At 35.9% G+C, this 13455-nt stretch overlaps 1 protein-coding gene across 1 annotated transcript in view; it reads left to right on the top strand.

The window, feature by feature from the left end:
* The window catches only part of SPHKAP (SPHK1 interactor, AKAP domain containing), a 57408-nt gene that overhangs the window by 5430 nt on the left and 38523 nt on the right, over nt 1–13455 (top strand). The window contains exon 2 of the mRNA XM_070754238.1: nt 6117–6227. Coding sequence (XP_070610339.1) covers nt 6117–6227 — 111 coding nt within the window. The remainder of the gene's footprint in view (nt 1–6116; nt 6228–13455) is intronic.

The raw sequence follows: 13455 nt of genomic DNA, 5'->3' as shown, positions 1-13455 counted from the left end.
GGACCCAGTAAAATAGTAAAAACATTATATAACTTTATTTGACATGTGAAGTAAATTAAAATATAACCAACCAACAAAGAAGAGTTTTAACTCCTCCCATGTTAAAAATGATATTGTGACAGCAAGAAAACTGAAAGCAATTGCTTCTTAGATGATAAGCTATTTTGAGTTTAAAAAGCTCAGATTTTGATGATTTAATTAAAATGTTGCAATGATTGAAATTGTTAGAATAAGGAAGAATTAAATTGTTTGGTCTGAAAAAAACCTCTTTATCTGGATTATTGTATTCCAAAAAAATTAGTCTACCACAATGGCTTCTTTTAAAAAATACTTCATTATCAAGACCTTTCAGAACATTTTGTTTATTTATTTTGTCATGCATGTATTAGATTACAGATATAAAACATAATTACTGTTCTGCCAGGCTCTCTGGTAGGAGCCTCCCGAAAATTCAAGGGTACAAATTGCAGACACACATACACGTTTGAAAATTCAAAACAATGTTCTTTTTCACAAAATTCAAAATAAACTAAGCATACTTTTTGTATATCAAAGAGCACTGGTCCCAAAACAACCGGGTAGTCTGTACAATTTCCCTTAAGTCATTAAGTACTTAGCTAGCAGCTGTGAAGAAACTTCACACCCCTTCTTCTTCCAACGAAGTGAGACACACACATACACGTTGCTCTGCTTTGGTTTCAAAGGCGTGAAAAATCAGCAAACAAAGTCCAGAAAACAGCAACATAGGATTCCTGAAGAACTGCGATCAGATACTCTTTCACAACCCACACGCTGCTAATTACAGCAGCCCCACCCAACCACAGGTGGCCTCATTTTCTCTTGTAGTAATCCTTCAGTTGTTGTCTCCTATGCATCTCTCTACACATGCGTGGATGTGTCATTAATTCTTGTTCAGAATCCAAGGATGATACAGATGATTGATCTCCTCCTGGGCTGTCTGCCAAACTCCCCTCTTTCCTGTCACTCATGCTTCCTTGGTCAGAGGAGGATTCATCGGCAGATTCCATCGGGAGCAAAACAGGCCTGCAGCATGTGGATGTCTCCCCCACATCCACCTGCACATTCCTTGGGGCAGGAGCTGGGCCAGAGCTAACCACAACAATTACGAATACATGAAATAGATACAAATAAAAGAAAACATTAGGACAGGGATGATAAGCATGCTGGTGTGCTTATGCAAAGCCCTTGAAGACTTCTTAGGAATGGGGTGAGGTTGACAGTAGACAGTCTAAGGTTAAGGTTTTGGAGGTTTGGAGAAAACCCCCCCACAGAGTCAGGTAGTGCATTCCAGGCATTGATGGAACTTTGGAACTGTGTGATCATGTGATCAAGAACAGGTACATATTCAAGATATACAGTAGTACTTTTGTATAACATCTAAACATGCCTGGCATTTCAAATTAACTCATTACTAATTTGCATAGAGAATATACATAGCATCTTGAAAGAACAACAATGTTTCCTACTGTTGTCCTATTCTGCTGTTTTTCTCAAAAGTTCAAGACATGGGATCTAATATATGCACACAGAAGCAAATGTATTCAAAGTTGCCCAATAAATTTCAATAACTAAGACTAGACATGAACCTCAGCCTCTCTGGTTCTAGTCCAACACCCTAACTACTATACTACACTGAGGTACAATAGTGGTTTTGAAACCTTATTTCCTCCCTACACCATACATTTGTGACTGTTTGGCTGTTTGACATGATAGAAAGGGCTCAAGCATTTAAGATTCTTCCAATTCAAAGCTTTTCAAAAGCTGCTCTGTTCAGTTCAAGAACTTAAGTCCTGTCATCCCTATTTGGGAAATAATTTTAGATTGTTCTATTTTATTTAAGAAACCAATATTATAGAAGTTTATAAAAAGTTAAGAAAAAATTGAGTGACTTGCCTGAGCAAGGCATTGCCAAGGTCCTTTTCAACTCTGTTATTCTGTTCTGTTATTCTGACTCACTTTTGATTTTTAAAAATAATTTTCTTAATAATTTTAGGCATCAATATGACTGCGTTATCATTCCATTCTTACAGCATAACATTGAATGTGTGAAATACATTGTCCTAATTATTAGCATAATAATTAAATACTGTATAGATATGCTTTTAATTTTCTCTTTAACAATCAATTTTAGATTTTGCATTGCCACTGACTGCTTGGTTTCATTAGTTAATAAACTGGTATTTTAAAAAGGCCTTTCTAGTCAATCTACCTCATGCTATTCAATTTCTGATTGAAAATATGAAGCACTCTTCTATAAAATGGATTCCCTGAGTCTCCAAGGTGATGTTATTTATGCCCCAGCAGTAGTAAAATCAGAAATATTCTGGAGTCATCAAGAATTTTATAGAGTTTTATACTAGGAGCAGCCCAAAAGCAGTCAATCAATTTTGCTTCTTTGGCATAGAACTCAGACTGATATTTGGGAGGAAAAAAATAAAATAAAATGAGGAATGGAATGGAACGCAATGGGAGTAATACAGCTATCTGGAATCCAATAGGACCATGATGGTGAATCTATTTTTCCTCAGGTGCTGAAAGAGTGTGGACGTGTGCTATCATACATGCGTGAGTGCCCATACCCATAATTCAATGCCTGGTGAGGGCAAAAACAGCTTTCTCCGACCCTTGGAGGCACTCTGGAGGCCAGGAACAGGCTGTTTCCCCAACTACTGGTAGGCCCAGTAGGCTCGTGTTTTGCCCTCCCGGGGCTCCAAAGGCTTCCCTGGTGCCAGGGGAGGGTAAAAATGCCCTCTCCCATCCCCCTGGAGGCTCTCTGGAAGCCAAAAACACCCTCCCAGAGACTTTTCAATATTTCTTTCCTGCCATCTAATACACATCCAGATTTCTGTATGCCAGACCTAGCACCTCTGCCTCATGCCTTAGAGCAGGGATGTCAAACTCACGTCATCATGGCGGCATCATGTGACATATCAGGACTTTTCCTCCCTTCGCTAAACCAGGCATGGATGTGGCCAGCACATGGACTGTTAAGTTGACAGCCCTGCCTTAGAGGGGTGTTTTTTCCCCTATGCTCCCTATTCCTACAAACTTAGTCAATGATAATAGTCAATGAAAATTTGGAACAGTGATCACTTTGTCTTTTCTGAAAAATAATTAAAGCATTTAATGTATTTTTTATTGCTACCTAGTAATAATCTGAAGTTTGCAGTCCAGTTATATATAGCCTCAATAATAGTAATATTAAAATAATAATAATATTGTACTACAAGCTGCTATATTTTATATATTACTTGGAATTGATGTAGAAGCTGTAAATGTGATTTTAAACATTCTGGCCCATTAACTAGCATAGCCCCTAAAGGGAGAAAAAAGTATCATTTTGTAATTTAATCTGCATGCCTTACACAAACATTCATTTTTCACCAGTTCACAGTTATTGTTATAGAATAGTTTTATTTCATTTTTCATCAGAATTTTTCTTTCTTTCTGGTCGCTTTAATGTACTACTGTGATACATAGTTTGGTGATGACAATTTTCATCTTGTTGAAATGGGGGCTGCTGGGCATTTCCCTTCTCATTATTTGGAATCTTAACACATTTTATTACAAGATTTTATTTGCAAACATGCGTGGTGTGAGTATTTATAATTGTGAACTAGCATTAGCTTTTGAAAAATAATGCCTCTCACTGAAAGGAGACAAAAGCATTTTTATGTGAAACGGTAATGATTTTTTCATAAGAAAGTAAGCAATATGCCAGGCTGCATTTTTAAAAGATTATTTAGTAGCATTCCAACAGTTGAAAAAGTTTGCTTTAAGGCATTGTTCATCAACCACCAGCCCTTCAGATGCATGGAGATTACAATACTAAGAATGTCAAAGCAGGAAGAGTTTGGAGTTCATGAATACAATAAATTTTTCATTGGCTGTGATTAAAGATGAGTTGGAGCATCCTCCAAGACTGTGATAAAGAAGTTGGGAAAAAGGTGTTATTTTAATTCCAGCCAGATAATTGACATTTTTTTAATTAAACCATGAATTAATTATTAGACCCTTTCGTTTCATATTTCATACTTCAATTACTTTAAGCTAGGGTTTTCCATTGCATTTACATTGAAATGAGTAATTAAATTTTAACTCCAGTTTACAATATGAAATGGAAATGATTCTTGCTATGTCCCGGGTTTTAAAGGCATGAAAAATCCAGAGCAATCATTGGTTGTCCACGCCTGGCAGCCACATATATAAATAGCTGCCAGGCGTGGTCCGGGTTGTTCGTTGCTACCAGTTGATTCCTGTGTTCTTGTTCCTGTTGCTACTCTTCAATAAATACAGTGGTACCTCTACTTAAGAACTTAATTCATTCCGTGACCAGGTTCTTAAGTAGAAACATTCTTAAGTAAAGCAATTTTTCCCATAGGAATCAATGTAAAAGCAATTCAAAGTGTTGGTCATGACCTTTAAAGCCCTACATGGCATTGGACCAGAGTACCTCTGGAACCGCCTGCTACCGCATGAATCCCAGCGACCGATAAGGTCCCACAGAGTTGGCCTTCTCTGGGTCCCATTGACTAAACAATGTCATTTGGCGGGCCCCAGGCGAAGAGCCTTCTCTGTGGCGGCCCCAGCCCTCTGGAACCAATTCCCCCCGGAGATTAGAACTGCCCCCACCCTCCCTATCTTTCGTAAACTACTCAAGACTCACTTATACCACCAGGCATGGGGGAGTTGAGACACCTTGCCCCAGGCTTTTTTTTTTATACTTTGTTTTATGTTTGATATGAATGTGCTGTTTGGTTTTTTTAAAATAATGATAGGGTTTTATATGTTTTTTAATATTAGATTTGTTCTACTACTATATTGTTTTTATTACTGTTGTGAGCCACCCCGAGTCTTAGGAGAGGGGCGGCATACAAATCTAATAAATAATAAATAATGATAATAATGCATGCAAACCCATTAGGAAAGAAATAAAACCTCAGAATTTGGGTGGGTAGAGGAGGAGGAGGAAGAGGAGGAGGAGAGTCGCTGCCGAAGGAAGAAGGTGAGGTGAGGGGAATCAAAAAAATCCAAAACTTTAAGACTTAAAAAAAAAGAGAGGGACTCTGAGGCTCTGAGGAGGAGCATGCGCCTCCCTCTGTTCACTCTGGACTGCCAAAGTCTCTTTAAGCACCAACGAAAGGCTCCTCTGGCAGCCCAGAAAAGCCCGAGCTGGCCAGGATTAAAGGGGGAATGGCCGGAAACTGGCCAGGCCTTCATGCCACTCTCAAATTTCCTGGGAAATTTTTCCAGGCTCGGGTTCTTAAGTAGAAAATGGTTCTTAAGTAGAGGCAAAAAAATCTTGAACACCCAGTTCTTATCTAGAAAAGTTCTTAAGTAGAGGCGTTCTTAAGTAGAGGTACCACTGTACTTGGTTCCTTTCACTGGCCTGGCGTCTTTCTCCCTTCAAGGGATTTTAACAATTCTAGCATAATGGAATAAACCATAATTAATTTTCCCTGCATAGATGTAAACCATGGCTGTCAAACTCATGTTGCCATTATGTGATGCTTTGTGATGTTTTTCCCATTTACAGAGCTTGGTGCGTGTGGCCTGCATGTGATATGTCCAGCAGTTGTCCACCAGTTTGACACCCCTCATGTAAACTTTAGATAAAGTAACCACACTATGTGCATACTACCTACTGAACTCTCCTGTACGAAATCGTAATTTTCTTAACTGTTTTTTTAAATTACTGCCGTTGATTTATTGTAGTGCCTTTAAATGGCATGGGTGAAAGCACTTTTAAATGGCATGGGTGAAAATAAAACTATTTTGAGAACCTCCTGTAGATAACCAATGCAACCTAGAAATAAGGAAAAAAAATCTATTGACAGCAAGAACTATTAGTGGAACAGCTTGCCTCCAAAATTACTGCATTACTAAAGGTTTTAAAGAAGAGATTGAACAGCCATTTCTCCAGAATGACATAGGGTTTCCCTCTAACCCTATGTCATTCTGTCTAACCCTTTCCCTCTAAAGGGTTAGACAGAAGACATCCAAGGTCTCTTCCAGCTCTATTGTTCTGTGTAATGTTGTATTTAGGCTCATGGTTTCATTTTGCAAAGCACTAGGAATTGTTTCTGTTTCAACAGGTAATTTGCAGTAACAGATTGCTAGAATCAACAGACTATTGGCTCCACAATCAGAAGACACCATGTCGAATTGGCATCATGGAGGACAAGACAGACAAGAATTGCACCTCTGTAAGTCCTTTGTAGTGGAGAATATGTACAGTCAGAGCTGTGCATATAAATCTGTTAAGGAAAAGTAATGCCTAATGACAAAATCCAATTATTACTGAACTGTAAGTTATGGTATCATATAGTTTTGATTTTTGTTGTTGTTGGAATTGTTTCCTACGATCTGGCAGTTCTCTATTGATTTTTCCCTGTTAGAAGAGGGATAAATTGGGATTCAGGGGGAAAATTATGCATGCCAAAGAAGATAAGACAAACAATTATTATCATTTCATTTAATATTTTAATTTTATGTTCATAGGAATGAGGCATGGTTTCTATTGGAATGGGGACAGAAAAAATAATCTGAAATATAGAGCTAACCAAAATTTATTTATTCTATTTTATTTATTTTTTATTTTATTTTATTTTATTTTATTTTATTTTATTTTTTATTTTATTTTATTTTATTTTATTTTATTTTATTTTATTTTATTTTATTTTATTTTATTTTATTTTATTTTATTTTATTTTATTTTATTTTATTTTATTTTATTTTATTTTATTTTATTTTATTTTATTTTATTTTATTTTATTTTATTTTATTTTATTTTATTTTATTTTATTTTATTTTATTTTATTTTATTTTATTTTATTTTATTTTATTTTATTTTATTTTATTTATTTAGTTTAGTTGATACTATGAAGATACGCATAACAGATGTGACTAAGAGGCATATTTAATGATAGATGGAACTGCTTGACAAAATAAACAAAAAGGACCCTTAAAATACGAAGTATAGAAACAACCAAAAAAGATCAGATGGGAAGGGGGATTAGAAAATTGCTAGGCAAATTTATAAATGCTCTTTGAAGTATATTTTAATTAAGGAATAGTCTTAATTTAAATATTAATTGTAATTAATGTATTAATTAATTACAATAACTGAACTGCAGAGTTCCCATCATTTCTAGCCATTCTTGTCAAGATTTAGGCTTTTTAAAAAATGTAGTTTTGCATTTTTTGCCTATATCCTCTCTCTCTCTATCTGAAACCTAAGTTATTATTAGTAAAGGTATATTTTTAGTGTTAATCTGCTGCTTAGTGCTCAATTTTGAAACACCTTAATTACATTTCACCAAGGAAAAAGAAAAGATAGTTTCAGGAGGTTAGTGCTATAGCAATAAGAAAGCCATGGCTATTATTTCAGGATAGTTTCTCAGGGATTCATGTTTTACAAAGAAGGCTAATGCTTTGCTTTAAACTATTAGATTCATATGGTCCTAATGATAGTTAATAATAAGGATTACTTCCAAGATAAATGTTCTCTGCTTCAGCTTTGCAAATGTCCATTGTTGTCATTTGATCACAGTACTGGTCCATCTGCTTTATGCCTATCTGTTAATTATTTGCTGCCTAAAAGGGGAAGTCAGGATAATTAACTTAGGTAAAACTTCCCTATCTGATTTTTCAAACATTATGCTATAGTACATAACACGAAAGTATGTATTTATGGCATGAGTATATAATTTTCTTATTTTATTTATTATTGATATTTTTCTTCTGGGAGTTCAAGATAATACTCTAGGGTTTTCTTCCTTATTTTGCTATCACAATAACCCTGAGTGCAAATTTAGGATGAAAAATGATAATTGGTTTAAATGGATCCTGTTCATGGTCAACTGTCTTTTTATTTTATATATGATATATCATTAAAAATAAATTCCAAGTTTATTTATGCAAGAACTATAGGTTGTCTTTTCATCCAAACCAAATGCTATTTATTTGCTCTCTTTCTCTGTCTTACTAACTTGTGGATCCTGCTTATAGATAAATCATTATTCAGTTTTAATAAAATTATGAAGACAAATTTGCTGCTCATATGTATGGTTCATTTTGCTTGTTAAAGGACATGCTTTTGCATCAGCTAAAATGGCATATTTAGAAGGAGGTAGTCAGAGGTAGTACTACTAATAGCATCTTACATAGACCATTCTGAATAAGTTCATTGAATCTACATAGTGAATGTTTTTCTGTAAAATTCTACCTGATGTATCAATCTATTATCAGAAAATATTTTGGCACCTAGAAAAAATCTCCATAGTAATAAAAAAGTCTCAGACCCATATAAGCATGAACAAAAAAGAAAATAACTTTGTTTTAGTGGTTGTGCAGTTTCGGCTGATACCATAATAACTGGGTACTAAACAAAACTATAAGTAGTGGTATTCAGCAGGCCGTTTGATTGCTGGGTGCTTCAATGGGGATCTATAAGCATCGTTTTTATAATCAACATGATATCTCTATGACCTTTTTGAAACAAAATATCAGGAAATCAATACACTATTGCCTGTGCAATGTTATGATTTAGTGCTACCTGTGGTCAAACATCTCAGTGTGACTAGAATGATTTCAGGTATAAACAAGAAGTGTCCTGCTAATTCTTAACATATGGTACCAAAGAAAAGCAGATGGCAAGCATAATATAAATATTTATTGGCATATTTTTGTTAAGGACTTATCTGAAGTGACAATTGATTACATCATAACCAAAAAGTAGCCAGCTTTCATTACAAAAAAATATTCATAATAATTTCTAAATGCTATAAAATATGCAGAAAAGGTTCTGGATGACAGTGCCAAGTATTTATATGGGGAAGAATTTCTAATATATTTATAAATATACTGGGACATTTTTGAGATACAAAGTACAGTTAAGCTGAAAGCTAAATGTAATCTATTTATATTTAATTTAATTTAAGTCAATTTATTTATTTATTTTATTTATTTATTTATTATTTAGATTTGTATGCCGCCCCTCTCCGAAGACTCGGGGCGGCTCACAACAAGATAGAACAAATCATAAATAATCCAAATAACTTTAAAATATTTAAAGATTTAAAAGAACCCCATATACTAACAGACACACACACAAGCATACCATGTATAAAATTGAACATGCCCGGGGGAGGTGTTTCAATTCCCCCATGCCTGACGGCAGAGGTGGGTTTTAAGGAGTTTACGGAAGGCAGGAAGAGTAGGGGCAGTTCTAATCTCTGGGGGGAGTTGGTTCCAGAGAGCCGGTGCCGCCACAGAGAAGGCTCTTCCCCTGGGGCCCGCCAACCGACATTGTTTAGTTGACGGGACCCGGAGAAGGCAATGAGCAATGAGTCCCGGTCCAGATAGGGCCGCAACTGGTGCACCAGGCGAACCTGGGCAAACGCCCCCCTCGCCACAGCTGAAAGATGGTTCTCTAATGTGAGCTGTGGATCGAGGAGGACGCCCAAGTTGCGGACCCTCTCTGAGGGGGTCAACAATTCCCCCCCCCAGGGTAATGGACGGACAGATGGGATTGTCCTTGGGAGGCAAAACCCACAGCCACTCCGTCTTATCCGGGTTGAGTTTGAGTCTGTTGGCACCCATCCAGGCCCCAACAGCCTCCAGGCACCGGCACATCACTTCCACCGCTTCGTTATATTGCAATTCCCTATTTATTCAATACTTCCCTTTTTCTGAGACATTTTAATTTGCAAGTTTATGCCATATATTCTGGTGATTGTATCCAGTAATTTTAGAAGCCATTATGTACCAACCAATCCATTATAGCATATTCAGCATGCCTTGATTCAAATAATTTTGGGGTAGGGTGAAGCAGAAAACCGAAGCCTTGTGAAGCAGCAGAACTACTTTCACTTCTCTTGAAGGAGCAATACAATTTGTGGCAACATTTTGACTTGAGAAAGGCATCAATCTTGATACTTATAATTAACTCATTGAAGCATGTAATTCCATCATGTCTGGCTGCTTTGCTTCAGGAGAAGTCCTTTAGCACAGCTTGCCTGTGTCGAGCCTTTGGAACACCAACTGAGTAGAAAGTACAATCCATTGAAAGGCACCTCAGCTGAACCTTCAGCTGAAGAGAAGCATCTTTTTTGAGGCTTCAGGTAGCACCTCAAGGCCTGAAGAGAAGGAATGCTTCTCTTCATAGGAGGACATAGGTTTTAGAATAGACAAGTGTTGGGCACCTGCACGATGATTTCAGAATCATTATTGGGAACAGAAGAATGACTTAAAATGACTACTTCTCTGTTTTCTGCTGAACAGTAGGTCATTTCCTAGAATATTTTTGTCAACTAGTCTACGGAGACGGGCAGCATACAAATCCAATGAATTATTATTAATTATTATTATTATTATTATCTTAATGTCAAGTGTTGGAAAGAAAACATTATTTGGCTGCAGGTGGAAATGTTTTTATTTTGCCAGGTTATACTTTTTAATGAGTGTAACCAAAAGGGAGAAATATAACAATCCAGAAATAAAGGTGAGGGAGAATTCCTTCATTTTTGCTGCCCATGTTATTCTCTAAGTAATATTGAAAAATTAGCTTGAATGAATAAGACCTATAAAATTCATTGCTGGGTTTTTTCCCTGTGTTTTATACCTCACTTTAAATTAATGTTTTTCCCCCCATGATGTTCTTTTGCCTTTTGAATCTAAATCTGAATTATAGAAAACAACTGAAGTACAGTTGTTAATTGTCTTCAAGTATAGAGGATTTTCATTTTAAAACATTAATTTACTGGGTTCTCTTCCTTTACTCCAAGGGTAAGTATGGTAATCTTTATAACTCTGAATGCTATTAGTAGTGTTGAATGATTTATATCAGAGACACATGTGTATTTAAGTATACAATTCAATACTTGGTAAACAGTCAAATCCCACAATACATATCCACAGTTCCTTATAAACAGTTAAATTCCACAGCTTTGGTACATAATTTAAGATTATAGTAAAACTGAAATGTTTAAATATTTTCCCATAAATATGCTAATATACTATTTTTCACTCATTGCCAAAAGTGATATTATTTCAGACATTCAGAGAATGGTTGTGGGAAATGTCTATCATTTCTGGAGCCAGTACTTCCTATCTATCAAAGGTTGCAGCAATATGTGTTATTATGGCAATAATTTATTGCATTGTTCATATTACAGTAATGCATTCATTGGTAAACCAATGATTGTTGATAGGTATAAAATATAAGATTTTAGTTCAACTCCTTCTCATATTTATGAATATCTTACATTTATGAATATCTTACATCTTACAAAAGCTTGTACTTTTTCTGTAAAAGTTTGTTTTAAGTTTGAAGATTGGTTTTTTTTGGAAAAATAAAAATATTTAGTAACAATAAATTTAAAATATATTTTCATTTTCTTTTGTAATCTGCACTGCGGAAATTCAGATCACTATGAAATGGCACCAAAGAGACATAGAAAATTCTTTCTTTTTCTGTCACAGCACGATCGTGTGGATTTTTGCAGCACAGATTTGGTAGGGCAAATAAAAATAAATTAAATATAGAGCTGGCATGCTGCCAAGCAAGACACCAGCTTTAGCTTAGTTATTTACAGAAATGCCTTGGGGCTCCTCAGAGGTCCCATTAATACAAGGGAGAGTATCTAGAGTGTCTCATGTCAAATGAGTAGTTTGTGATTGGCCATGTCACTGAGCAGTCATTCTGTTAATAGTAAATTCTCCCATGGCAGCTTTCTTTTAAGTGCCTACAACAGATGTTCTTAAAATTCCTAATTGCTCCTGGCCTAAATACATGAAGATGGCCAGGGTTTCTGAAATTTCATAGAGCAGTAATCATTCTTTTTTTATTTCTTAAATACCAGGTTTCTCTCTCCTTTCTTTTTGTAACTGCTTTTGAGTGAATTAATTTTCAACAAAACTGTATGCTATTTTTAAAACCTTACTAATGAAGGTTCATCCAGGTTAAGATTATGACAGGTGTCTATACCTTTCCTCAAATCACATACTGATGAACAATGCCTCTGGTGATTCAGCTATTCTCTGTTAAGGAACCTCAGTATAGTTTGCCTCAAGGTTTGGGCATTATGTTTCATAGCAGCTCTGCGGAATAAGAGATATAATGATGATATAACTCGTCTCCAACATATAGCTGGGTAGATGGTCTGATGATATTCTTACCATGTTATTTAGGTTGGAAAGTGAATAAGATTAAGGTAGTTCCAAATGGGGTCTCAACTTATTCAGGAGGGCATCTGGCTTACCCCCATCCAGTCGCCCAAATTCAACCCCAAAATAAGGGATTCCTTTTACCTTTTGTGATTATCCAAAATTGTTTAGATGAGATAAATAGAATAGAATAGAATAGAATTTTTATTGGCCAAGTGTGATTGGACACACAAGGAATTTGTCTTGGTGCATATGCTCTCAGCGTACATAAAATAAAATATACATTTGTCAAGAATCATGTGGTACGACACTTAATGATTGTCATAGGGGTCAAATAAGCAATGAAGAAGCAATATTAATAAAAATCTTAGGGTATAAGCAACAAGTTACAGTCATACAGTCAACATGGGAGGAAATGGGTGATAGGAATGATGAGAAAAACTAGTAGAATAGAAGTGCAGATTTAGTAGAAAGTCTGACAGTGTTGAGGGAATTATTTGTTTAGTAGAGTGATGGCTTTCGGGAAAAAACTGTTCTTGTGTCTAGTTGTCTTGGTGTGCAGTGCTCTGTAGCGACGTCTTGAGGGTAGGAGTTGAAACAGTTTGTGTCCAGGATGTAAATATCTTCCCGCCCTCTTTTTGACTCGTGCAATATACAGGTCCTCAATGGAAGGCAGGTTGGCAGCAATGGCCAGATATATTGAAATAATAATAAAATACTATTTGTTAGTGCACTGATCCTTCTATCAACAATACTGAATATCAAACACATCTGACAGATTATCCCACTTCCTTTACCTGGATGATCTGAGGTTGTATGAGGGGTAAAATATCCAAAATAGAATCTCTGCTCTACATTGTCTGTATACCCAGCCAGTATACCACAAGGGAGTTTGGACTGAACAAATATTCCATTTTCATCATTGACAGAGGAAAAATAGGGAAAACTGAAGGAATCAATATGCCCTATGGAAACAACATCAAGAATTTGAATTAAGATGGTCACTACAAATGCCTGGGTATCCCTCAGACTGATAACATCAAACACACTGACGTCAAGAAGAAAGTTAGAAGTGAATACATCATAGGAATCTTAAAGTCTAAATTCAGTAGTGGAAATAAAATCAAGGCAAAGAACACCTGAGCAATTCCAGTAATAAGCAGGGGTGGGCTACTTCCTGGACGGGGGAATGCAGTGGGGTAGTGAAAATGGAGCTCCACCCCAGAGCACCCAATTTGCACTGAAAGATGTTGAGAAAAATGCAGG

This window comes from Erythrolamprus reginae, chromosome 5 (assembly GCF_031021105.1).
Source record: "Erythrolamprus reginae isolate rEryReg1 chromosome 5, rEryReg1.hap1, whole genome shotgun sequence".
NCBI classification, from domain to species: Eukaryota; Metazoa; Chordata; class Lepidosauria; order Squamata; family Dipsadidae; genus Erythrolamprus; species Erythrolamprus reginae.
The sequence above is the reverse complement of the archived record's forward strand: the minus strand, read 5'-3'. Positions and strand labels throughout refer to the sequence as shown.